Genomic DNA, 24,348 nt, shown 5'->3' with positions numbered 1-24,348 from the left:
GGCCCCGTCTGGGCAGCCAGGGCGCGGCCCTTGTCTGTGGCTTTGTGTGATACTTAGGCAAGACCCGCAGGGAAACGGCGGCTGCAGCTCGTCTCGTGCGGCTGGGCTCGTGAGCCGTCCTCTCCCTGACGACTGCTGGGGCATTCGAGGGACGGGTGGAGCCGGTCATGTAAGTGTGAGGGGGGGTTCTGGACCGGAAGGGTCCGTATCCCTCAGAGCTGCCGACACGATTCGGCGCTGGCAGCGCAGGAGGGCCTGGCTCTCGCTCTGCCTGGATTAGAGCCAGTCACTAGTGAGTCGAGATTCAGTGTATGAAAGTACAGATAAGCAGAAATGCACGCGTTTGGTAACAGTGTGTGTGGATCCGTTGTGTTCTCAACTATTTGACAGCAAGTTGCACGTGCCAGAAACCTTGGAGTAGAGCTGTAGACGCCGGGACGGGGACGCTCGTCGAGCCGTGGCGGGGGGGTGGACAGGGATGCCGGTCTAGCGGTGGGCGTGGGGACCCGGGCACGGGAGACTTGTCTGTGCAAGGAGTTGGACCATCACGCTTGCTTTAGTTCCCTCTTGCTGTGCCACATGCCGCCCCAAAACAGGGCTGATGACCAGCCGTGGTCATTATGCCTCACGATCTGGTTTTCCTGGGTGCAGCGGGTGGGGCTTCGGTGTGGAACGGCGTCACTGGGGTCATCTGGGGTCCGAGCAGGCTGCCGTCAGGCCGTAGCTGGGCTGGCCCGTGGCCCAGGGCTCTGAGGCCCTTCGGTCCTCCCCTGTGCAGACTCCCCTCGTGGCCCTGGGCCTCACAGCACGGTGGCTGGCTTCCAAGAGGGGACGTAGCCAGCGTTTGAGAACCGAGCCTGTGGGCCTGCCAAGTCTTGTGGTGACCCGGCTGTCTCTGCCGGGAGGGCGCTGCGAGGGGTGAGGTCGAGGGTGCCTGCACGGAGGGTCTCGGGGTCTCGCGGCCTCCACTTTGCTCCCAGCGTGGCTTGGCTGTGAGCTCCTGCAGGGCAGGGCCCAGGCTGTGCCCAGGGAGGGGCTCTGCCCACACGCATGGCAGGCGTGCAGGGACCGGGGCTGCGGGGCACCTGGCCGTTCTAGGGCGGAGCACAGGGCCCTGGAGAGCGCCTGAGTGTGTGTCTGGAGACCTCGACTGCGTGACTCAGGCAACACGTGCAGGCCCCAGGGGCTCTCCCGGACGCGGCGGTCAGGCTGGGGGCGGGCGGTCAGGCTGGGGGCGGGCGGTCAGGCTGGGGGCGGGCGGTCAGCGCTGGGGGCGGGCGGTCAGGGCTGGGGGCGGGCGGTCAGCGCTGGGGGCGGCGGTCAGCGCTGGGGGCATGACCTCAGGCAGGCAGCAGCCCACACGTAGCCCCCCCGTGTGGCCCAGATCCTCACTGAGGGGCTCCGTGTGCATCACCGTGTGCTTTGTTGGAGCAGCCTCGCCGACGGAGCACGTCGGGTGCGTCTCCGTAGTCCTCCGCGGGGGCCCCGCCGATCCACGAGGGGGCCCCGCCGAGCCGCGGGACGTCCTCCGTCCTTCTGCTCTGCCTGTAGCGAGCTCAGGTTTTCACAGTCTACATTTACACGGGTCCTGAAATAGCTTTTCGTTCCGTTCATGTCATTTTCTTGGGAGTTTACGAAAACAAAGCAAAGACCTAAACATGTATTCAGGTGACTGGAAATACTGGTCCAAAAGCAGTCTGTGTTTGGAGAGTGGCCGCCGCGGCTGCCTGACCTCTGGTCCCCGTGGCGCACGATGGCCACGGCCCCCTCTGCTTATGGGCTCCTCAGCACCAAGGACAGGCACCTGCTTCCTCATAGTCAACACTAACTCATTAGAGATCAAGACACCACCAGGAACGAGAGGTTCGGGGTCGCTTGAATCTTGTGCATCATGCAGGAAGGTGCCTGTCCCGCGAAAATGCCCTCCAGAGAGCCGACGGCGCCTCGCCGCCCTCCAAAGCCCCGTGAGGAGCAGGCATTGGGCCTGCAGGCCCTCAGGTCCCCGTCCCCAGAGCTGGACCCTATTGTAGCCTCTCCTGTGGCTTTGCTGGGGAGGGGCTGAGTCCCGGGAGCAAGTGTGTGTTGGAGTCTGTGCACGTGGGCTTGGTTGGGAAGGGAAAGCCCGGGAGGGGTCCGCGCCTCGGGAAGCCACGCGCGGGCTCCGGTGTTCTAGACCACCCTCTCCACTGCTGTTGCCACCGCTGTGGAGATCGAATGGGCTTGCTCACAGTCTTGCGCTGTGTTCGCGCCTGTCCCCTCTGCTTGCTGCCTTCTCTGTCCTTTCTGGGGTCCCTGGAACGGCCATGCTTTCTCCACGAGGCTCCTCCATGTTTCTGCCGGGGGCCGGGAGTTCACAGAGACTCGAAGGGACTGAAGGGGCGCTTGTGAGGGCTGTTTCTGGTCACGTGGTATGAGCAGTGGGCACAGGCGCGCAGGGCTGCTTACCGACACGGCCAGTGCCCAGCAGGGGACCCGGATTCAGATCTTAGAGGATTGATCACGCGCTCTGTTCCAGACTCTCTCGCTGGGCAACATCCTGTCTCTGGAAAGAGTCCTGCTGGGGTCCGTGACTTCTCTCCACGTGGGAGATTGGTAGCCTCGCAGGCCGTGTTTAAAGACCTGGGCTTTGCTTGTGCTTCGAGCGTGAATCACAGGATGGTTCAGGGTTGTTTCACCTTGATGTGCGTGGGGATGCGATCGTGTTTCCTAGTGGGAGCTGATGCTCTGAGATGTGCGTGAGGGGAGTCCGCACGGCTCTGTCCCGGATGGTACCCGTTCACGCCAGCGCCTGGGGGCCATGTGTGTTCGGGTTAGCCCGTCCCTGTCGTGGTGGGCACACCCGGCACACCCGATGCACTTGTACGGAGCAGAGTTCCGTGGCACAGCTCTGAGTCCAGGCTGCGCTCATGGTGAATTTCCGGGGTAGCTTCGCCAACATCCCGCTAACAACAGCTCGGCGGTCTTTAAACTCTTAAACCTCTCTGGACTTCTTTGGCATTTGCATTCCTCCTCATACTTGAAAGGAGATTTCAGTAGCTTTCAGACCTTTTCCCGTGAAATGGGGCCTCTGAACGAGCTGGGGAAAAGATTAGAAGAGGCAGGAAGTATCCAACGTCTTATATGCACGACTTCTTTTGGAGTGGGTGAGAAGAAGGGGTGTGTGTGTGCAGAAGAAGGTGTGTTGTGTGTGCACGTAGGGGCCCTTCTCTGTGGCAGTAAGAGGGATGTGTTTCTGGGAGGGTGGCTGTCGGCTTTGGATGGTGGTTCACAGTCGACGACAGCCTTGACCTCGCACACAGCATGCACTGGGTCCCTTCGCTTCCAAGAAGAACGTGTCGTTCACGAAAGTACAGCTGTTGCGGGCCAGACAGAGACAGGAAACTTGGAGGCCCTACAGGTAGTTCAGGGCATCGGTCCCTTATGGAAAAGCTTTCCCTGACTAGAGATGGTGGAAAGTAGAATTTAAGTCATAAAGGCCAGAGCAGAATGAGTTTGGTGTTAATGAGTTTGCATCTCCTGTTGCCGGATAGGGGAGGCTGGGCCGCCTCTCCAGGGCTGGCTTAGTGCGGCGCCGTGGGTCCGTCAGCCTGCCTGGGGCGCCTGGCCCGGATGGGTCTGCGGGCCCCTGTGTCCCGCCGCCGGCTCCGGTTATTCTGGAATCGTTTTGGTCCCCAGCAGAGGCTTGTTACACGAAGCCACACGGACTGGCTTCCAGTCGGGGGGACACAGGCACGTGGTCTGGAGCGTCCCGTCTCCGAGCCCTCCGACAGTGAGTTGGGGCTGTTTCCGCGGGCCAGCCATGTTTCCCTGCGGGGTCACGGCCGGGCTGCTCTGTCCAGGCTGTGGTTTGACGGGAAGGATATTCTGCCGTGTCCTCGAGAGGAGTTGCCTGAACCGATAACGTACGTGTCTGCTCTACAATTTGGTGTAGCTGAGATGACTCTGTCTTTGAGGGGCTCCCGTGTAGTTGAGGCTGGAGGAGCCTTGTGGTACCCCTGGGTCCTCCCCGTCTGGACACACTCTGTGCTGGTCGCATGCCCACGGCCCAGCCTGGGCTCCCTGGGGTAGATCTCACATCCAGGTCCTGTGACTGCAGATGGTCGGCGGGGGGTGTCTTCAAATCAAGGGCAGACCTTAAAATCATTGTCAAGTGTGTTTAAAAGGTAAATTAAATCGTTTGAATACCCTGAGGTCCACAGATTTTACTATTTCTGTTCCTTGCAGAACGCAGTATCGGAGCACAGCCTCCGTTGCTGGTGTGACGTGTGGACGAGCCAGTGAGCGGAGAACGGTTCTGTTCGCTCTTAGTTGTAGGACGCGCAAGCACGAGGCGTTCTGAAGCTCTCCTGTTTCCGAGCAGTTCCGCAGCGGAGCCGCACTTTCCCGACGGCTGTCCTCGAGGGTGACAGCCCGCACACCCCAGAAGGGCGCTCCCTTAGAGTGCACAGCTCAGTAAGCTGGAAAACTGACTTCCGAGGAATTCCAGAATTTCTTTTTGGTGAGATCCAGGTTCCGGTGTTTCTGTGTCAGCGAGGTGTGCCGATCTCGCCGGGCTCTTCTGTCGCGTCTCCCCGATGCGTCTGTGTGTGTGGTGACCGGGCCTGCTGTCCGTGGGTGGGGATGTCCCCGCGACGGGCTGGCGGCCGTGCCCGCGGGTCTGGTCGCTTGGCTGGGACGCAGCTGAGGAGCCTGTGAAGGTTCTGGACACCTGCGGGTTCGCTTCTGGGAGCCGTCCCAGCAGGCGGCATCTGCGGAGAGGAAACCGTCCCCACCGCGGTCCCAGGAATGGGATTTCTGAATCTCTCGGTTGTGCAGGGAGGCGGCACTCCCTGGCACTGCGTGAAGGTTTCACTTCTTACTCGTCACAGAGGTGGGGAGTGAGAGAGGGCCGTGTGTTAGGACGTTTCATCCCTACTCTGATCACACGCAGCACGGCCTTATGCAGACTCGGGCCCTCTGATGGGCCCCCTTGCCCGCAGCTCGAGCCTATTCCCTGCCCTCCCTGTGGACTCTGGGCTTACACTGTGGGAGGGGAGAGCAGCCAGGTGGCTCAGGGCCGGGAGGGCTGCCGGGGGCGTTCAGAGCCTGGAGGCCTCACACACACGGTCGACCCTCGGGATGCTGAGCAGGGAGGAGGCAGGGCCACCGAGGACCTGCCTGCTGGCCAGCGTGGTGGCAAGAGGCGCACTGTGGGCCGAATCCTGATGGATAAGAGCTGAGAGCCCAAGGGACGTCACACAGGGCCCTTGGGTTGTCGAAGGACAGAACTGCTGCAGAAGAACAAAGTCTTAAGCCCAGTGTAACTTTCGCATTTTCCACCTGCTTCGGGAGTGAACCGCCGAGTATTCAGTTCATCGTGTGTCCATGAGGAAGCCATGTCTGCAGATCCGAGGTCTGCTCTGAGCGGGGTGCCTGGTTAGCAAAGTCGGCTGCTGTTTGGTGGCGAGCCGAGTGACTTAAGATCAGCAGCTGACCTTGGGAACCCAAAGGACAGCATGCAGGTCCCCCGCCCTCGCTGGGAGTCTTTGCTGGTGCGGTTTTCCCACCGGCAGCGGGCACGGCCGACGGGGCCCACCACGTCCAGGAGGGAAGCTCTGTAAGGGTCGAGGTTTAGAACTTCGTGCTGGTTCGTTGCAGAACCGCACACGTGACAGCCGAGGTGAGGGCAAGAGCAGAAGTCTGTTCCTGACCCAGCAGCGGGTCCCAGAACGGGGTGGTTTCCGCCGCGTTCTGAGCAGCCGGAAAAGGTCCTGGTTTCTGCTCTCACGGGTGGCGAGGGGACTGCGAGGAAACCGGGTGAAGACGCTGCGGCTCTCGCCCGCAGATGCAGAGTGCGGGACTGCCCGGGCTCGGGCTGGAGGGGGCGTGTCTGACCCTGCGGGGCGCGGGCTTGGGGGCGGCAGGAGCACCCTGGACGGGGAGCTGCTGTGTGCACAACCACGCGACGGGTGGAAAATGACGTAGCGATTACTTCGACGTGTGAACAGTCGCGTATGTTTAAAAATTCAGGTCGTGTTTCAGGTTGCCGCAAAGTGAAGCAAACCAACAGCTTGTGAAGTGACCCAGACGGATTGTTAATAGTCTGCTCCTTCATCCCCGCTGAGCTGCTGCCTTTGCCTCCAGCCTCGGTTCTCACGTCATGTTGTGTCATCGAGGTTCGCGCAGCACTCGATGCCGTGTGCATGGAGTCAGGGCCAGGCCCGTGCCCAGCGCGGCCGCTTGGCCCGAGCTCCGAGTTCAGCCTCGTCGCCGGAGAACGCGGCAAGTGCCGCGCATGCGGTTTGACGCCGGAGGCCTTGAGCAGAGTAACAACATGGCCAGCAGGCCGCGAGAGCCACCCTGCCTGTCCGTGCACGTGTGCCCTCCCCAGGAGTGGGGCCAGCCGAGGCACGTGTGCACCCCCTGGGCCGTCCGCCCAGATGCAGGCCGCCGGCTGCCGGCCACTGGTGGGCCTGTTGCACGCAGGTGTCCTGATGGGGTTCCGTGAGGGGCGCAGTGAGTGGGAGGTTTGCAGGGGCAGCCTGGCCTCCTCAGAAATAGGCCTTCGTGGCGTAGCCAGTGGATGAGTTGTTTCGAGAGAATTCTTTTCCATCTGGGATGACGCTTCGTTGGCATCCGAGGTGGAGAGATCGGCCATCAGAGGGAGTTCTGCCAGGAGACGACCGGCCCAAGGGAAACCGAAGGCCTGTGGCTGTGTTCTCACTGCGAAGGCCGGGGTGGCAAGGGCTCTGCCTACACAGTGTCCCTCAGTGTTGGGAGCCCCGTGGCTGGTGTGTGGTTGTCCTGGCTGGTCCCCGACCACTCACTCACACGGGATCAGCTCTGGCCCCGAGCTGGGAGGCAGCTGGGCCCGCAGTTGGCACAGCCGTGCTCAGAGCTGCTGCTGTTTGCTTGTACTTTTACTGGCCTGTGGTGCCCGCACACAAGTTAGCCCCGAGGCCCCCTTCCTCCCTGGCAGCGTGGAGCTGATGGTAACTAACAAGATGCCGTCTCTGCCAGATGCCCAGGGCTATGCGCTTGGGCTGAGGCCCCGGGATCCCAGCCCGTCCTGCTGCGCCCCGCAAGCTCCCTGCTCTGATGGTCCCGCTCCTGTGTTGGTGGAGTGGCAGTCGACGAGCTCTGGGGACATTGACACTGCATGTGGTCCTGATCTTGTAGCCACTGGCAGCACTCTAGGGGGGACCCACTGTGGCTGAGTGCGACAGGGACCGTCCCCCGAGGCTCTACCTCGTGAGCTTGCTGGCGGCCCATGTTTGTAGGACAGGAGAGCCGGTGCGGAGGGCTTCCTGTTGCAGGTCGGGCTGTGCTTTGAGACTGGGTTATGGGCATGGTCACCTCTGGAACGGATGCCTGGAGAGGCACATGCTGTCCTGGGCCCGGGGGGAGATGCTGTCCCTCCTGAGGCCTTCTCCGGCCTGTGATTAGTCTTGCCCAGCAGAGAACCGCATTTCTGAACCTTCCCAGAGTAGAAGAAAGACGCTGTGGCCCCGCCGTGTGCGGAAGGCGCGGACGCCGTTAGCCAGCAGCTCACACAAGTATGTGGCTGTGTGCCCTGCGGGCCCCTGTGTGTTTACAGCCTGACAAACTGTCACGGTTATACACCGACTCAGGTGTTGACTTCGGGGTACGCCCTGTGGCAAGAGGCACCTCTCCTGGTCTTTCCCTCCAGGCCTGGGGGCTGCGTGTCATTCTCACCAGCGCACGGTGCCGTCTGTAGGGGAGAGCCTGAAGCCCACAGCCGCTCAGTGCAGCCTCCGCACCCCCCGGCTGGCATCTGTAACTCCTACAGCAGGGCCCTCGTGAGCTTTCTACCGAAGTGACCTCAAGGGAGAGGGCCTCACCCCTTTCTGAAGCTCTTTCTTCTGCCCACACGGCGAACAGCACGAGAAGCAGTGAGTTTCCCACGTTGAAGCAGTGAGCAGGGCCGTGGGAGCATGATCACGGGACGGGGAGCCCAGGCCGTGTGCCCGCCCGTGGCTGGCCCTTCAGCGGCTCCCCGTCGCCGGCCCCAGGTAGCGGAGACCCACTCCCGCGGAACCCATGCAGACCTTTCACGCCCTTCCCGTTCTGTCTCACCCGTTCCCCGCCCACCCCACGCGGCCCTTCTGGAAGCCAGAGGCCTGGAACCCGCGGGAGAAGCTGGAGGTCTTCAGATCTGACCTTGGCTGGGTTATTAACGCCCCCTCAACCTGCCGGAACGTTTTAAAACACATGGTGGAGCTTTGTTCCCCGGAGTGCCGGCGTTTCTGGAGGGACGGGGAGGAGTACCAGCCACCCCAGACTTCGTTCCCGCTTGACTGCCTTTTTTAGGTTTTGCGTTGCTGTTCCCCAGATTGTGTTTGAGCCGCGCTGCGCTCCATGCTGGAGGGGCTCCGGAGGCCACGGCAGGAACCACGCTCATCGCTGCGGGCCGCTCGGCGTGTTTGCGGGGGCGGAATCTGGCGGTGGCTCGCGGGCGTTGTCCCCGCGCCGCTGACGTGCGGCCCTGGAGCGGTGGCTTCTGCGTCTGCCCGGATGCCTTCTTTGCTGGTTTGGGACCGGGTTCTCACGGCACCTGGGCTCAGGAAGGCGCTCACAGTGGCACCGAGCGAGCCCAGGAGTGTTCCTGTCAGAGGGTTTTGCGGCTTAAGAACCATGGTCCGTGTTCGGCGGTTGCTGCGCAGCTGTAGGAGCAGGGTTTGCGGTTGGGGGCCCTCCGGCCGGGTGGGATTTGGGGCGTCCCTGGGACGGGCGTCCCTCTCTCAGGTCCTCCTTTTATGGTCACGAGGAAGCTACTTCTTGAATTAACACCGAGATTTGAGGAGGAGGACTTCACTGAGCGCGTTCCCTCAGCGAGCTGGTTGCAGACGGGGCCACAAGCGAGTGCCCTTCTGTCCCAGGACAGCGGAGGTCGCGCTCTCGCCTCTGTTTCTGGCCACGCACGTGACTACACCGTGTGGAGCGCGAGTCCTCCGGCCACAGGAGGGGCCGGGCCGGCTGTCGTGTGTGTGGTTCTCCGCTGAGGAGACTCTGGGCTGGAGTCTGGGTTCTGAACCCAAACCCTGCTGAGAAGCCCTTGGACTGCCCGTGCTTATTTGGGGTTATACCAGTTTTGCGTTAACTCACAGAGGTATTAGATCGTTTCAAAATGGGGGGTGTGTCGGGGAAAACCAGACGCGAGCAGGATCCCCCTGGGTGGGCTTCAAGCGCGCACCCTCCTCCCTTCTCTTCGTCTGGCTGGCGCGGCTCCGCTTCCGGTGCGCCCAGCCCTCTGAGCTGGGGATGGGGACCCGGCAGGTGCCTCTCGTGCCGCCTCTGAGTCTGGAGGGGGGCGGGTGGCACATGTCCAGGTCAGCGCAGGCCGGCGGCTTCGGGAGGCCGTGCTGCGGGCGGCTGGCCTGGAGCCCGCCGCGTCCCTGTGAGGTCTTCTGTGTTCCAGAGCCTTGGGAAGAGGCTGCAGACCTGCGGCGAGGGGGAGGGAGCTGGAAGCTCCTCACCGACGCCTCTGCGGCCTCTAGAGCAGGGGCAGGCCGACGTGCCGGCCTCCGCCCTCTAAGCAGAGCGGGGACAGGTCCTGTTCTTCCTGTGGGTTGCTCCGGGTGCCGCCCTGACCCGTGGGGCCACAGCCGCTGGGTGCCTGCCTCTCAGCCCGCACGTCTGTGCCTCCCTCTCCACCCTGGTCACTCACAGCATCGTGCACTGGCCACTCGTCCTTTCTCGGCCATGATTGCGGCCCTCCGTGGCCTCCCGCCCCAAGCCCTGCCCTGGGGCTGTGGTCCGTTGTCTCGTTGTCCGAGGGTGACGGTGAGATGGAAGCTGCCCCACAGGCTTGACGGTGGGGGTTCCTGCTCGCCCCGCGGGGGTGCCTCGGCGCACCAGCTTACTTCAGAGTTTCTCCCGAACACAGCGGCGCAGGGTCCTCACCACCGGCTCTTAGCAAGTGCGCACCGATCGCGGAGAAACCCAGGATCCGCAGTGCGGCTGCCGTCCTGTCTCTCCTCCTAGAACACCTCCTTCGCCGGTCGTCCCTTCCAGGGGTTGAGCACGGACTGGGTGGGTCCGGCACAGAGACAGCGGGGCCACGCGACCCAGAGTCCTCCTCTGCCGGGTGCTTGGTGTCCTTGTGGTTTCCTGGACGGGGGAGAGGCGGTGTCCCTGCCCACGTCCCCACCCGCGTCCCCGCCTCCTGGGCTGTGCTGTGATGGGTAAGGCCTGCCTCCCGACGAGCATCCCGCCTCCCTCGTGAAGCCCTGCTGGCAGAGCTGTCCGGCCGGCCGGCCCCTCCTGCTTGTGTTCCTTCCTCCGCAGCTGTCCTCTAGCAGAGTGCGAGTGTCACCTTCGGAGAGCTTCTCCCGGATTCAGAGGACGGCCTGAAAAGTGTCCCAACTGCTTTGTGTGCGGGCGCTGGGGCCCGGGCGTGTGCCGCCTCTGCTGTGGGTGCTCGGGGTCTGCCTGCGGGGCGGGAAGTGCCCCTTGCGGGACTGAGGGCAGCCGTGGGCTGAAGCCTGCAGGTCAGGCCAGGCCGGGAGAGAGTTGGTGGCAGTGTCTTCCCCGGGGTGAGGCGGGCCTGGGAGGTGCCCTGAGACCTATGTGTCCGCTGCTGAGCTTTCCCGTCAGCCGGCTGGGCTCCCGCGGCTGCCGCTGCCCTCGACTTGACTCCACTCGGGACGAGCTTTCTGTCCACCGTAGGGGAAGCCATCCTTCCCATCGAGAAGCTTGTCTCCCTGCGGGGCCGTCGCTGTCCCCACTGGAGGACCGGTGCCCCGATCTGGTCGCACTCCCAGCTCCTCCTGTGGAGGCCGCCGTGGGAGGGTTTCCTCCGCGGGGTCGGGGGTGTGAGGAAGGGCAGGGGCGCTGACCGAGGCCTGGAAGGCCTTTCCTACCAGCGCCGCGCCCGTGTTGACTTTCTGACTTGTTCTCGAGTCAGTTGCCAAAAGCAAAAGTGCGGACACACTGAGGAAGTGTGGTGTTTGGGGTGAGAGCTCGGGGAAAGAGTTTTCCGGGTTCTGTGTCCCCGGCAGCCGGGCCGGGCCGGGGACGTGCTGGGCTTCGTTGTCCTCGCCCGGCTCGTTGAGATTCCGAACTCTGATGTTCTCGTTCTCGACGCCGTCAGCGGTGCGGCCCGCGGGCCGTGTCCCCTTCCGGGGGTGCCGACAGGAAGCAGCTCACTCTCGGGGAGCCCTAACAAGCCCGGGTCCCGGGTGGTCGTGGCTCACCGCCAGGACCAGACGAAGGCAGAGGCTTCTGGGGAAAAGGTTCTGCGATGGTGTGGCTTTCGTTAACAGTAGTTGATGGCGTGACCGTCAGTGCGTTGGGGGCCTTCTGCGGCACGCGGTGGTGACAGAACCGTGACGTTACCTAATGCCGTGGTACCCGTGTTCGCTGACTGTGCACAGTTTCTACGCTCAGTGCAGGACTGAGCCACGGCGTGCTAAGTGAGCACAGCCACGGGCACCGCTGGGCTGTTCCAGGCCCCTTCCCTGGCTTCCCCGTCCGGATCTTTCCTCGCTGCCTGGGCTGAGCTGCGCCCAGTGGGAGCGCCGTGTGCTTGATTCCGCCAGGTGGACGGCAGGCTCTCCTGCTGGAGGAGTGGCCCCTGCCCAGGGCTGTCATCCCACGGGACACGTGGGGGCCGGGGGCTTTCCTGTGAGCAGCGCTGGGGGTTATCGTGTGACCGTGAGAGGTGTCGGGGGTCCGGGGACTAATGCAGGAGACTTGGGGTGTCGGCAGTTCTTCTAAAGCTCTGTGTCGAGCACCCAGTGACGCAAGGAGCTGATAATGGAAAAGGAGCCAGGGTTGGGTCAGCCCTCGGGGAGCGAGAAGCCGGCTCCTTGGAAGGATGCAGCCCAGGAAGGCCGGCGTGCTGTGTGCCGATCCTGTGGCCACGGCGGCGGGCAGTCACACACTCAGGCTCTGAAGTGTGAAGGTCTGTGTCCAGCGTGAGCGTCATAGGGCTGACACCAGGCTGTCCCTGGGCCGCTCCTCCGGCACACTCCAGGGCAGGGTCGCCTCCCGGCTTCCCCAGCCTCCAGACCTGCCCCACCTGTGGCTCCTGGCCCGTCTCCCCTCCTCCAAGCTACAGCTGACCAGAGGGCTCCCTTCACGTTGTGTCTGCTTCTCAAGGTGCCGTGGGACGCTGGGCCCCTGCCCGAGGTCACTCCGTGTGGTGATAGCCTCACCTTAGTCCCAACTGCAAGGTGCCTGCTGGGGACACACCCACAGGGCCTGGAGTGACCTTGTGCCTGTCCGGGCCTCTGCCTTCCCAGCGCAGCCAGCCGCTATCAGGACACGAGACCGCGTGAGTGGTTTCTGAAGACACAGAAGAGAAAGGAATTAAGAACTTTCTAGCTTCTGTTTTAATAATTGAATCTACCGTTTGTTTTTCTCTACTGATGGGTGGTTGTCAAAGAAATAGAACGTTCGTTCATCAGAAGCTCCAAAGCTGTTTCAGAACCACAGACTGCATTTTTGTGCAGACGGTCGTTGATCCGTACCCGAGCCCGCCTTTCCCGGAGCAGACAGTCCCCGCTCTGAGACCCGCACCTTGTCCTCGGCTCTGACCATTGCTGTGGGTGGCAGTTGGGCTGGTCAGGAGGCGTGGGCGTTGCTGCTGTGCGCTACTCGCAGGGATCTAGAGGGCGGCCCCGTGATCGTAGAATTTGAAAGGGGAGGGACACACCCCAGGAATAAACCTGCACGGTTCGTGGCGACTCCTGATGAATACGGAGCCTTGGAGGCCCTCACCCCCACTCCCCGTCTGGCCCGCGGGGCTGCAGGTGCCCCCCTCCGTGCCCAGCTGTTGGAGCACCAGGAGGGCTGGGTGCGAGGGAGCCCGGGTGTTGGGGTGCTCAGGAGTCGGGAGGTCATCCAGAGCCTGTCCCCGGGGTCCCCATCTGCCCCCTCCTCTCGGTGTGTCCTGTGCCCTGGGGCTCCCCCTTGCTCTCTTCCCGCCGGCAGCCCCTCACGCTGAGCTGTGACCTGTGGCACCTGGAGCCGTAGGTCCCTGATTCGTGCTTGTTGCTGCTTCCCTCTGTGACCGCGCGTGTCTGCGCTCAGAGGGCTTCGTCTCCGGGCTCTCAAGCGCTCGGGGGGTGGCCTCCCGCGAACTTCAGATGACGGTGATTTCTGGAAGGTCTTCGGTTCTTCGGGCTCCCCATGGAGGCACCCGCCGTCTCCTTGCCAGCCTTCCCAGGCTCCCCTCGGCCGCGTCCCCCAGCTTTACTCTTTAAAACCGGAGCTGGTTGGTCTTTCTCTAGTCGGCTGGCAGACCCAGCGTTCTGCGCAGCACGTGGCTGTGCGAGGGCCGTCACCTGGGAGCGAAGCAGAGCAGTTCGGTCACGCTGTGTGCGTTCGCCTGGTGGGCCCCGCGGTGTGGACGGGGACTGTGGGCCACCTCCCTGGGTTCGTGTGGCCATGGGAGTGGCAGTTGCCACTGGCCAGGCGCGGCGGTCCGTGCTGACCGTGCTGTTGTGCTGACCGTGTCTGCTATGTCTCCGCAGGTGCTGCAGGGCGCCCAGCTGATCGCCGTGGCCTCTTCCGACCCCGCTGCTGCAGGCGTGGACGGCTCGCCCCTCCAGGGCAGTGACATCCAGGTCCAGTACGTGCAGCTGGCTCCAGTGACTGAGCACGCCGCTGCGGCCCAGGTGGGTGCACTTGCTGGAGGCCGACGCCTGTCTGCGGACGGGTCCCGGGGCTTCTGCTGCCGCTGTCCCGTGAGGAGGGTGACGGGTCGTTGAAGGGCACATGCTGTGTGTGGAGGCCCTGGTTTCTTGGGATGCCTGACCATGTGGAGCTGAGGAGCCCAGTCCCCGCCCGGGTGCCAGTTGGAAGCCAGTTCCGACACAACCCATGTCGCGTCTTCTCTGTAAACTCGGAGGCAGGAATTGAGTTGTGTCTGGGCACTGCGGAGCGAGAGGGTCCGTTGACCTGAGACCCCACTGCCCCTCTGACAGCTGCAGGGCCCAGCCCAGGGGTTAGCATGTCCACAGACAGTGTAGCTCCAGCCGTTGGCCTGGACCCTTTCTCCAGGGGTGGGGTGTGGGTCCTTGCCCCAGCGGGCTCCTCTCTGCTGGGGATGCACGATGGCCTGGGGCAGCTGTGGCACGTCCCTGGGGCCCCGCTGGTCCTGGGTCGCAACCTCCTGCAGCGCACCGCCCGTGAGGCAGCCTGAGGGCCTTGCTGGGCACAGCTCGTGCGCGGGGCAGTGGGGAGGGAAGCCCCAGCCGCGCCCCACCGCCACCGCGCATGTCATCTGGTTGGCTGGGTGGTGGGGCCCGTCCCCTGCCTGTCCTCCGTGCTGTCTCCCGAGCGTGGGAGAACGCGTGCTCGCGGTGCCCGATGTGGCGGCTGCTGCTTCGGGTCAACGATGCATTTGTGGAGCGGTCCCCTCACCAAGTGCCCTGACCCAGCGAGCCGTGTGGCCTCCCCTCTGAGTCCTCGGGGGTCCCCTGCTAGTGCAGGGAGCCAGGTGGAAGCTCCCATTAGGGGACACGGTGGTTTTGGTGTCGTGGGCTGGTTGAACAGCGGGGCCTGTGTCTGACAGTAATGACGGGGGTCCCGAGAGTGTGGGGGTCCGTGCTGGCCCAGAGCGCAGGCTGTGGGTGGCGGGAGCGGCAGGTGTGCTCTTTCCCTGTGTCCTCGGAGCTCCTGGGGTGCTTGAAGTCGCCGGCCTTCCCGCTCAGGCCGGGCCGAGGGACGCGCTGACGCTGGGGCTCGCGGCTGCTCCGGCCGCAGCCGGCTCCTGCTGCTTCCTCGCATGCCTGCCGTCCTCCGTCCCCGCCGCCTCCGCTACCAGGGAGCCCGTGTGTCGCGAGGCCCCGGCTCCTGCTGCTCAGCACGGAAGCCCCAGATCTCCGTGCTCCCTGGGTCTCTGCTCGGGACCAGGCTGGGTGTCGTGTGCTCCCGGCCCTCGGGAGGAGGGGTCTTCTCCTTCTCCTCGCTCGCTGCGGAGGGGGCTGCCGGGGACGGGAGTCGGTGCAGCCGCCGGGGACCCGGGACCCAGGAGCCCGCTGGCTGAGCTCAGCGCTCCCCTGCGGGCTTAAATTCTTCATCTCCCAATTGGTGGCGATGCCCCAGTGGGCAGGCGTGTTTCCTGGAGAAGTGCCGCTTTTCTCTTCCCTTAGACTTCAGCCCCTCCCACGTGAGTGGTTGCGGTAGCCTGGGACCTTCTATGTGGCTTTTGTGTGGTGGTGACCACAGAGGCCCACTCCACCGTGGCCTGAGCTGAGAGGGGTTGAGTAAGACCCGGAGCCAGCAGTGTTGGGGGACGAGTTGGACCTCTCTCTGGTCTAAGGACGAGTCTGTCCTGGAAGCCAGAGCCCCCGCCGGCCTCCTTCTGCCCACACCAGGTGGCTTGCGTCTGGCGCCCGCATGGTTCTAGGTGGGCCCTGCACTCGGGCACTTTCCTTCCTCGCCGCCCGGCAGGCACGGAAGGGTCCCCAGTTGCTTCAGACCTGGGGTGTGGTGTGGCCGGCCGCCTTCCTGGACCGTGCGTTCGTGGTCCTGCTGCTGGTTGCAGGATTGAGGAAGGCTGTGTCCGTTCAGCTCTTGGCCTCCTTGGCTTCCTGTCTCTGTTCTCTGTCTCGATTCCTGCCTGGAGCGTTCTGGGGACCGACTTAGTGAGTCTGTGTAGGAACAGGCCACGGGGGTGTTGTCCCTGTCACAGACCCCGTGCGGCTTGGACTCGGTCCGTCAGCAGGTGATCCAGGAACGGGGTGGCCCTGGGGCCTGTTCTTCCCATGTCATCCTTGGGGGCTCGTGCTCTTGTGGCCCCCCTGGCGCCTCCCGTAGACGGGCCTGTGTCTGCAGAGGGAAGGGGTCCCTGACTGTCCGCATGAAGGCTCTGCTCTTGGTGCGTGTACGTCGAGTCTGCCGCAGGACAGGCTCAGGGACGTGACCTTCTTCCTGGAGAAGGCAGCGTGCAGCTGAGGAGAATAACCCAGGAGCCACCATGGGGCTGGAGGAAGGGTCTGGCTTTTCCTGGGCAGGACCCCAGGGAGCTGGCCCATGTGATGGGCCCTGCCCCTGGCACCCCCTGCGCAGGCAGATGCCCGAGTTGAACTCCAGGGCTGCCCGGGGCTGCCGGCTGTCTTTGGTTCCCTCCAACGTCTGGAACTTTCTGTGTCATCTGGTTGGAGTCCTTTCTCTCCATTTCCTGCCCGAGACACAGGTCTGGCTGCTGCATTTTGAGGAAAAAAGAGAAGGGAGGGGGTCCTCATCAGGGCTGGGGTTCCCCCAAGTCCCCCAAGTAGGTGTCCCCTCATCGGAGACCCACCTTCTGTGGGCCCGAGTCTGAAGCTGCCTTTCCAGGGATGAAGGGGAGTCGCTCTGCGTCCCGGGGGCCTCTGTGCCCTCCTGCCGCCCCTGCTCCCTCCGCCTGCGGCCACCACCTGCCTGGATCTGCTGTCCCTCGCCCGGGTGCGTGCGGCGGCCTCCCGGGTCGTCCCAGCTCCGTCCTCCCTCCTTACCCCTGCCTGGGCTGCCGTCCGGGCTCGGCAGGCGTTGCGGGCGATGCCCGTGCTCAGGGTGTCACCACAGGGCCTCTCGCTCTGCTCAGGAAGCCCTGCGTGCGGTGTCCTCTGCCGCCTGAGTCCCAGCAGCCCGGCCTCTAGGGTAGTGGGAGCCGCAGCCCCAGCCGCACGCCTCGGGGCTCCTGCCTGCCCGTGTCCCCGGCCTCGGCCTCTACCGCCTTCACTGCCTCCTGCCCGACCTCTCTCACCACGGCTCCTTTGGGGCAGCCGGACGCCCCCCTCTGAGGGTCCCATCTTCGTGACCTTGTCTTTGATGGGCAGCTTGGGGGCGCCGAAGGACAACCGCCTGCTGATCTCTGTTTGGGGCGCATTCTGGTCCGTGGGCTGATGTTGCTGCTTGCTCTTCCTGGCCGTTGGCTCCTTCTCTCCGGCCTCTGAGTACACGCTGGAATCAACACCCGGAGCTCCTTGGTTAGAACTTCTTCCATTAGGGAAGACAGGGTAACTGCCCCTAAAAGGGTTTTTGGGGGGACAGTGGAACAGTTTTTGTAAGAAGGCAGATTGGTGACCGAAGTTCTAGGGACAGGACGGTTTAAGCGCCCAGAAGATGGTCCCCAGTGATGGGCAGGGTGGGACTGGGAAACAGGCCCAGCGAGCCACAGAGCGTGTGCGGCAGGGTCGGTGGGGGGCATGGCAAACAGAAGGCTCTGAAAAGAGGGACGTTGGCTCCTTCCGGCTCTGCTGTGTGTGTTTCTTCCAAGCCCGAAAGCCGCTGGTGCTCTGTGACCGGCGAGGAGCCTGGCCTCGCGCGCTGGGTACTTGCATAGAAAGCCTCCTCTCTCCCCTCTTGCAGACGGCCGAGACCCTGCAGCCCGGCCTGCAGCCTGACATGCAGCTCGAGCACGGAGCCATCCAGATCCAGTAGGCGGGACAGGCCGCCCACCCACCACAGGACCTAAGATGGAGCCGCGGCCGTGCTCTGCGCCGGCTCCAACCTCCCGCCCCGTCCCGCGCGCCCCGGCCCCACGGCTTTGCACGGAGGGGACTGCACGTGTTCCGTTCGAGTGCGTCGGAAAGCCTCACCTGCGCGGACAGGGGGTGTCCCGGTCAACACAGGGTGCCGGTAACAGCCACCGCCCCTGCCGGAAGACCCTTCCTTTTGAGTCCCACTGTTGGTGTCCAGAGAGAGAGTGGGGAGGCACAGCGTGGACTGCGTTAAGTACGTGCGGAAAGTCAAGAACTACGATATTTTTCTCTGTTCAAACAGCTTTTTTTAATTTGCTATGGTGTTTATAACAAAAGAGAAAATTGAAAAAAAAAAAAAAAGTGGAGTAGCAGAAGCCTTTTGCTGTGTGCTCTGTTCCGTGTAATGAAAATAGGTATTTGCAAAAGACAACTAACGATTTTGATGGAAATATTGCTTACCTACTTTTCTAGGGGGAAATGCTCTCAACACTGTTAATTATGCATTTCTAATGAAATAAAATGTATTTATGACCACAGCAGCTTTGTGTCTTTTTGCGTTAAGAGCTGCTTCGCCCGGAGCCCGGCCTCCTTCCTGGTGGCTGCGTGGGAGTCCCGCCGTGGGCCCTCTCAGCTAGACGGGAGTTGTGGGGGCCAAAGGAAGGCTGTAGCTGTTTCTCCCGGTCCCACGGAACAGGCCCTGGGAGTGGCTCCCCGGTCGCCGAGTGCCATACCACGGCATGCCCCCTCGGACTCAGGCCTGTCACGGTGTTGCAGGAGCCCCGCAGGCAGACCCCGAGTCACACGGGCCTTTCCCGGCTCTATAGTCCCAGCTTGGGGGGGGGGGTCCCCAGGGCAAGTCACATCCAAAGAAGTACGGCGTCTCCTATAAAATTGTAAACCGAGAGGGGGTTCCACACAGACGTCCTGGAGGTGGTTGGCGAGACACGCCCAGCAGTGCCTGCTCTCCCTGTCCGCTCCGTCCGGCACTTGCCTGGTGGGGTCTGGGCCTCCCCACCACAAAACCGCATTCACCGACTCAGACCATGGCCGCTCAGTGCTTTTTCTGGAATGGGTTCGAAGCTGCCGTCCAAATCATTGCGGCTCTCCCAGGCTGTACCGTAGGGGTCCGCGGGCTGCGTGGTTGACACGGGGGCGGGCACGCTGAGGGGGGACGGCGGGCTGGGGCAGCAGCTCCCGGGAGTGGGACGGCACCTCTGCCTCCCCTGCCTCCCACTACCGCCAAGGGGTGGGTCCGTTCTCCCGTAGACGGAAATGTCTGGAATCCCGGAGAGAGAGAAGAAAAGGAAGATCACGTTTAAGGGACGCCAGGGACAGAACAGATCCTGGGCAGAAGGAAAAATGAAATCATGCCCGAGCCCCCACGCAGCATTCAAGGCTAATTCTGAAAGCGGGTGGAGAGAACAGACAAGCCCCCGTGCGGGGGAGGGACCAGGGCAGAGCACGGCCAACTTCTCCGTGACCTCCGACGTCGGGCACGTCGGCCTGTGCCATCGAGGCTCCGAGACCAGCACCGGGGCAGCTCCTGCTTGAATGCTGAGGAGAACTGGGTGTTGTTGGGAATATCTAGGACACTTCCAGTCCGACCCAGCATTTCTGTCCTGGGTGTAGCTCTACACGCGAGGACACAAAGCATGTGTCCGCACAAACTTGTACACAAGCGGGCACTGTGGTGTTATTTGTATTGGCTCCGAAGTGGAAGCAGCCCGGCCTGTCCACAGACGCACGGTGACCCTGATGGGATCCTGCCATCTACTTGTGGAGTATTACTCAGCCACGCAAAGGCATGAGGTTCCAACACGGGCGTCGGGCCGACCGAGAGGGGCTGTGTATCCTACAGTCCCGTTTCTAGGAAGTGCTCGGAACAGGCCAGTCCCCAGAAGAAGCGAAGAGAAGTGGAGAGCGACAGCCCATGGGGCGGGCTTTCATGTGAGGAGGCCAGAATGTTCCGGAATTAAATGGTGTCATTGGCCCAGCTCTGTAAACACACTGAAAGTCGCCGAAGTCGATACTTCTTAGGAGGGTGAGTTTTTCAGCTTGTGACTTGATGTTACTAAAAATAAAGGATGACACTTCAAAAATCGTTCACGGACAAAACAGGGGTGTTACCTGCAGATGATTCCTCCTACAAAGGAAGTTGCAAGGAATTTAATTCAGGAACAGGAGTTCGGACCCAGGAAGAGGTTTTAAAAGGAAGAAGAATGGGCGAACAAATGAAATAAAACAAGTATGTCTAAGGGCTGGATTTAAAACTGTCCATGTTGAAATTTTCAAGTATAATATTTTCAAATATGATAATACACTAGGAAGATGCTAGAAAAAATGACTTTGTTCAGACCGGCAGGAAGGAGCTAAATTGTTTCAAAGCCCCTTTTGATTGCCCTGGAGAAAAGAGATTGAGATACAGTCCCATGTCCAGACCTGGGGGTTTACTACCCTTGACAAGCGTTTAAGAAATGCTGTATGTGGAAACGGTTAAGGTGGCGGATGTGTGACCAAGGAGCGGGGTCTCGCTGGCGTGCAGAAGGCCACGTCCAGCAGCCACGGAGGAAAGTCTTGCCATGTGCTCTCCGGAACATTTTCAAGGTTGGCCTCGTGCCTGATTGTAAAGAAGGCCCCCACACACATCCAGAGGACCGATACCTGCAGACCGCACTCTTGGACCAAGTGGGACGAAGTTAGAAGCTAATGAGAAAAAATGAGTACGTTTGCAAATGTTTGCCGGTTAAGTAGTGTCCTTTTAAAATAACCCATGGGTCAAGTAAAATACCAGAATGGAAAGGTGGCTTTAATTACCAGTTAAATGTGACTGATTAACGTATCAAAACTCGTGGAATATGTCGGACGTTGTGCTTGGAAAATACCTGTTTCCTTCAGATGTAGTCCCAGAAGTGGGACTTGTGGGTCTTTTGATAGTTTAATTTTTAATTTTTTGAGGATCCTCCATATTGTTTTCCTTGGTGGCTGCACCAGTTTGGAATCCCCGCAGCAGTGCACAACTTTTTTCCCACATCCTCAAACCAAGAGTCAGACGCTTAACCGGCTGAGCCACCCAGGGGACTTCGTTTGTGGTTTCGATTTGATTTCTGCCGTATGACACCCAGGATAGGAAACAGCGTAAATCCTCAGAGTTCTCATCCCAAGAAGAAAGTCTGCCCCTTTTCCCTTCTTCCCTTTCATTTTCTTATATTTACATAAGAAGGTGGGTGTTTGCTGAACCTGCTGAGGTAATTCTTCCACAATACATGTAAACCAAGCCCTCATGCTCTCTGCCTGATGCAGGATGTATATTGGTTATTTTTCAGTAAAACTGGAAAAAAGAAGGGTGGGCATCTTTGTCTTGTTCCTGATTTTAGAGAATAAGCTTTTACCCTTTCACTGTTGAGGTGATATTAGCTATGGGCTTCTCACATACAGCCTTTAGTAAACTGAAGTAGGTCCCTTCTGTACCCTATTTGTTGAGACTTTTTATCATGAGAGGACGTTGTGTTTTGCCAGATGCTCTTTTGGCGCCTATAGAGATGATCCTATGGTTTTTATTCTACATTTTATTAACACAGTAGATCATGCTTATTGATCTGTGTGTGTTGGATATCTCCACGTCCCTCGTGTCCTCACACTTGATCACGGTGTATGGTTTGCTGGTCTTTTGTCGAGAATTTTCACATCTACAGTCATCTGGGATATCAGCTTGCAGTTTTCCTCTCTGGTGGTGTCTTCATCTGGCTTTCATATCAGGGTTATACTGGCCTTGTAAAATGAGTTTGAGAGTGTCCTCTCAAGTTTTTTGGAAGAGCTTGAGAAGGATTGGCATTAATTCTTCTTCAAGTGTTTGGAAGAATTCATCAGTGAAGCCATCTGGCTTGGGCTTCTCTGCGTTGGAGGTTCTGATGACTGTTTAATGTCCTTGTTACTGGTCTGTTCACATTTTATTTCTTCATGATTTCATGGGGTAGCTTGTATTTTCTAGGAACTTGTTCCTTCTAGGTTGTCTAGTTGGTTGGCACATAAATGCTTACAGTAACCGCATAGGATCCTTCTGCATCTCTGTGGTGTCAGTAGTAATGTCTCCTCTTTCATTTCCCATTATATTTGAGTCTCTCCTCAGTCTGGCTAAAGATTTGTCAATTTTGCTCATCTTTCCAGAAAAACAGCACCCCCACAGTATATATGCATTTGTTGTTGCCACATCCCTTCAGTGTACAGGTGAATTAACCCCTTTATCATCATACGCTGGCCTTCTTTGTCTCATTACAGTTTTTAACTGAAGATCTATTTTTTAATGTAAGTGTAGCAGCCCCTGTTGGGTTTGGTTTTCCACTGGCCTGGAATATCTTTTCTACCCATTCACTTGGAGTCTCTGTGTGTCCTTAAAACTGAAAGGGGGTCTCTTTCTAGACAGCTTGTGGTTGAGTCTTGGTTTTGATCCATTCAACTCCTCTGTGCCTTTTGATTGGATAATTTAATCCATTTATATTTAAAGTAATTAGGAGAATTACTAATGCTTTTCTTGATTGTTTGCTTCCTGTCTTGTAGTTCTCTTGTCCCTGCGCTCTTCCCTCTCTCCAGTGATGGTTGTCTGAGGTGATGCTCTTTGGTGCCATTTCCTTTGTAAGGTTTTGCTTTGCTGTTACCACGAAGCTAACTTAACGTCTTTTTAAAGTTGGTAACAACATCAGTCACATGAAAAACTACTCTTTACCCGTGCCTCATTTTATGCTTTTGATGTCACATTTTATATCTTTTTACATTGTGTATTTATTGACGAATTGTTATTATTATTATTATTTTTTAAGTTTTTTCTTTTTGAAGTAAACTACACCCAGCATGAGGCTTGAACTCATCTACCCTGAGAGCAGGAGTCCCATGCTCTTCAAACCGAGCCAGCTGGGTGGCACCCCCCGACAGTTTTATTTTTTTATTTTTATTTTTTTAAAGATTTATTTATTTATTTATTTGACAGACAGAGATTACAAGTGGACAGAGAGAGGAGGAAGCAGGCTCCCTGCTGAGCACAGACCCCGATGTGGGACTTGATCCCAGGACCCTGAGATCATGACCCGAGCCAAAGGCAGCGGCTTAACCCACTGAGCCGCCCAGGCGCCCCCCGACAGTTATTTTTAATGTTTCTCTCCTTTACCTTTTGTGCTAGAGTCAGTGATGAGCACGTCCGCACATGTGGCGGGGTGTTCTGAGTTCGTGCCCTCACCTGCCTCCGTGTGTCCTGTATTTCTGTCTTGTGTTACTCATTAGCGTCTGCCTGTCTCCGCCTGCAGAAGTCCTTTCAACACCTGTCCTAAGGCAGGCTCGTGGTAATGACCTCCCTCTGCTTGAGTTCGTCCTGGAATGACTTTCTGTCCTTTGTTTCTGGAGGACACCTCTGCTGGCCGTTCCGGTTGGCAGCTTTTTCCTTTCAGCGCTCTGCATGTATCCCCCCTCTAGCCTCCAACCCACATCGCTTCTGCGGAGAACTCCACCTAGAGCCTGTGTGGGTTCCCTGGTACACGAGTTGTTGGCTCATGGCTGCTTGCAAAGCTTATCTTCCCTGTGGTTTTAGAGTTTTATTATAATGTGTCCTGGAGAAGATAATTGGGGTTGAGGTCTGGGGGGCTGTCGTGGAGCTTTGTGAACTGGTATTCCTTGAACTCAGGTCCTGGCACCCGTCTGCCTCTCTCCTCTTGGGAGTCCAGCCATGTGCTCATGGCTTCTCTGGAAGTTCTCCTGGAGCTCCCGTTGGGGTCTCTTCCCCTTTCCTTGTTCTCTGTGCTGGGTGAGTCTGGGGACGTGTCTCCTGGCGCCGTCACTGCCCTTCTGCCGGACCCGTCCATCCGTGAAGTTTTCTGCCAAGAGCTGTATTCTTCAAGGTCAGGATTTCTGATTTTAGAAAAATGTTCTCGCTCTTTGCGAACTTCTTCATCCTGTTGTTTGTGTATTGTTTCCCAAATTTCATTTAATTGTGTTTGTTCTCTTATTGCCCACTGAATTTCTTTGAGAAGGTCATTCTGCCTTCTCTCCAGACTCTCTATGGCCCTTCCTTTTTTAGGGTCAGTTGTTGTTCTGTCGGTTTTCTTTTGAGATGTCATGTCTCCATGATTTGCCGTGACCCTTATGGCCTTGTGTTGGTGTCTGGACTCTAGTCTGCATGGACGGGCGCTGGCAGGGATGCCTTTCACAGTCTGTCCATCCAGAAACCTGGATGAGCCGTCTGGCTGTGTGCTGGAGTCCTTGGGCAGGTGGCCTGGTGCCCGGGTCTGCAGGGTTGAGTCTGGACCCTGCGTTCCCTGCGGACCAGCGTTGGAGTCTCTGGGCCACTCAAGGCGCGTACCTGAGCCCCCCACCCCTGCCCATGGGGAACGTGTCCATCTCGGTGCAAAACTGTCTTTCCTTGGCTCTCCGCCACCAGGGCGCTGGCATCCCCACCTGCACTCCTCGGCCGTTGGAGGGCATCCTTCTGTGGCATAGGCGTTCAGACGGACTTTCCAGGAGGGGACGAGTGCCAGAAGCCGCTGTGCCGCCGCCTTGCCGGCGCGGCTGTTGCTCGCTCCCGTCTCCACGAAGCCTCCCTGAACTTAGAGCGCTCGCACAAGAACTCCAGGCACAGACGGCTTCACTCCTCAGTGCTCAGGCGCGTTCGGGGAAGAGCAGCGTGTCGTAGACCCTCCGCGGAGAGGCCGCGGCAACGAGGAAGCCTCCTGTCCTGTCTTGTTTCATGAGGCAGCATGACCTTGACGCCCAGACCTGACAAGGGTGTTTCAGAGAAAGCAAGGAGGGAGAGAGGGAGAGAGAGCGTTACCGAGCAGGCTCCCTTGAAGATCCCGAACTGTCCGAAACCAAGCGCGAGCTGGGCTTCGTGATGTTGAGTGGCGAGAGAGGACGAGCAGGTCGGGTCGGGCTCAGGAGTGCCGGCGTGTGTGTC

At 59.8% G+C, this 24,348-nt stretch overlaps 1 protein-coding gene across 14 annotated transcripts in view; it reads left to right on the top strand.

Moving 5' to 3' along the window:
* Nucleotides 1-24,348, top strand: part of BANP (BTG3 associated nuclear protein) — a 118,474-nt gene that overhangs the window by 85,599 nt on the left and 8,527 nt on the right. For 9 of the 14 annotated variants that reach the window (XM_082711515.1, XM_082711516.1, XM_082711514.1 and 6 more), the window contains 2 exons: nucleotides 13,479-13,622; nucleotides 17,302-17,950. In XM_082711515.1, coding sequence (XP_082567641.1) covers nucleotides 13,479-13,622; nucleotides 17,302-17,373 — 216 coding nt within the window. In that variant the 3' untranslated portion in view covers nucleotides 17,374-17,950. Of the gene's footprint in view, nucleotides 1-13,478; nucleotides 13,623-17,301; nucleotides 17,951-24,348 lie in introns of those variants that run through there. The other 5 variants (XM_082711517.1, XM_082711524.1, XM_082711526.1 and 2 more) reach the window with 1 other exon arrangement.

This window comes from Mustela nivalis (assembly GCF_964662115.1).
Source record: "Mustela nivalis genome assembly, chromosome: 18".
Taxonomy (NCBI): Eukaryota; Metazoa; Chordata; class Mammalia; order Carnivora; family Mustelidae; genus Mustela; species Mustela nivalis.
The sequence above is the reverse complement of the archived record's forward strand: the minus strand, read 5'-3'. Positions and strand labels throughout refer to the sequence as shown.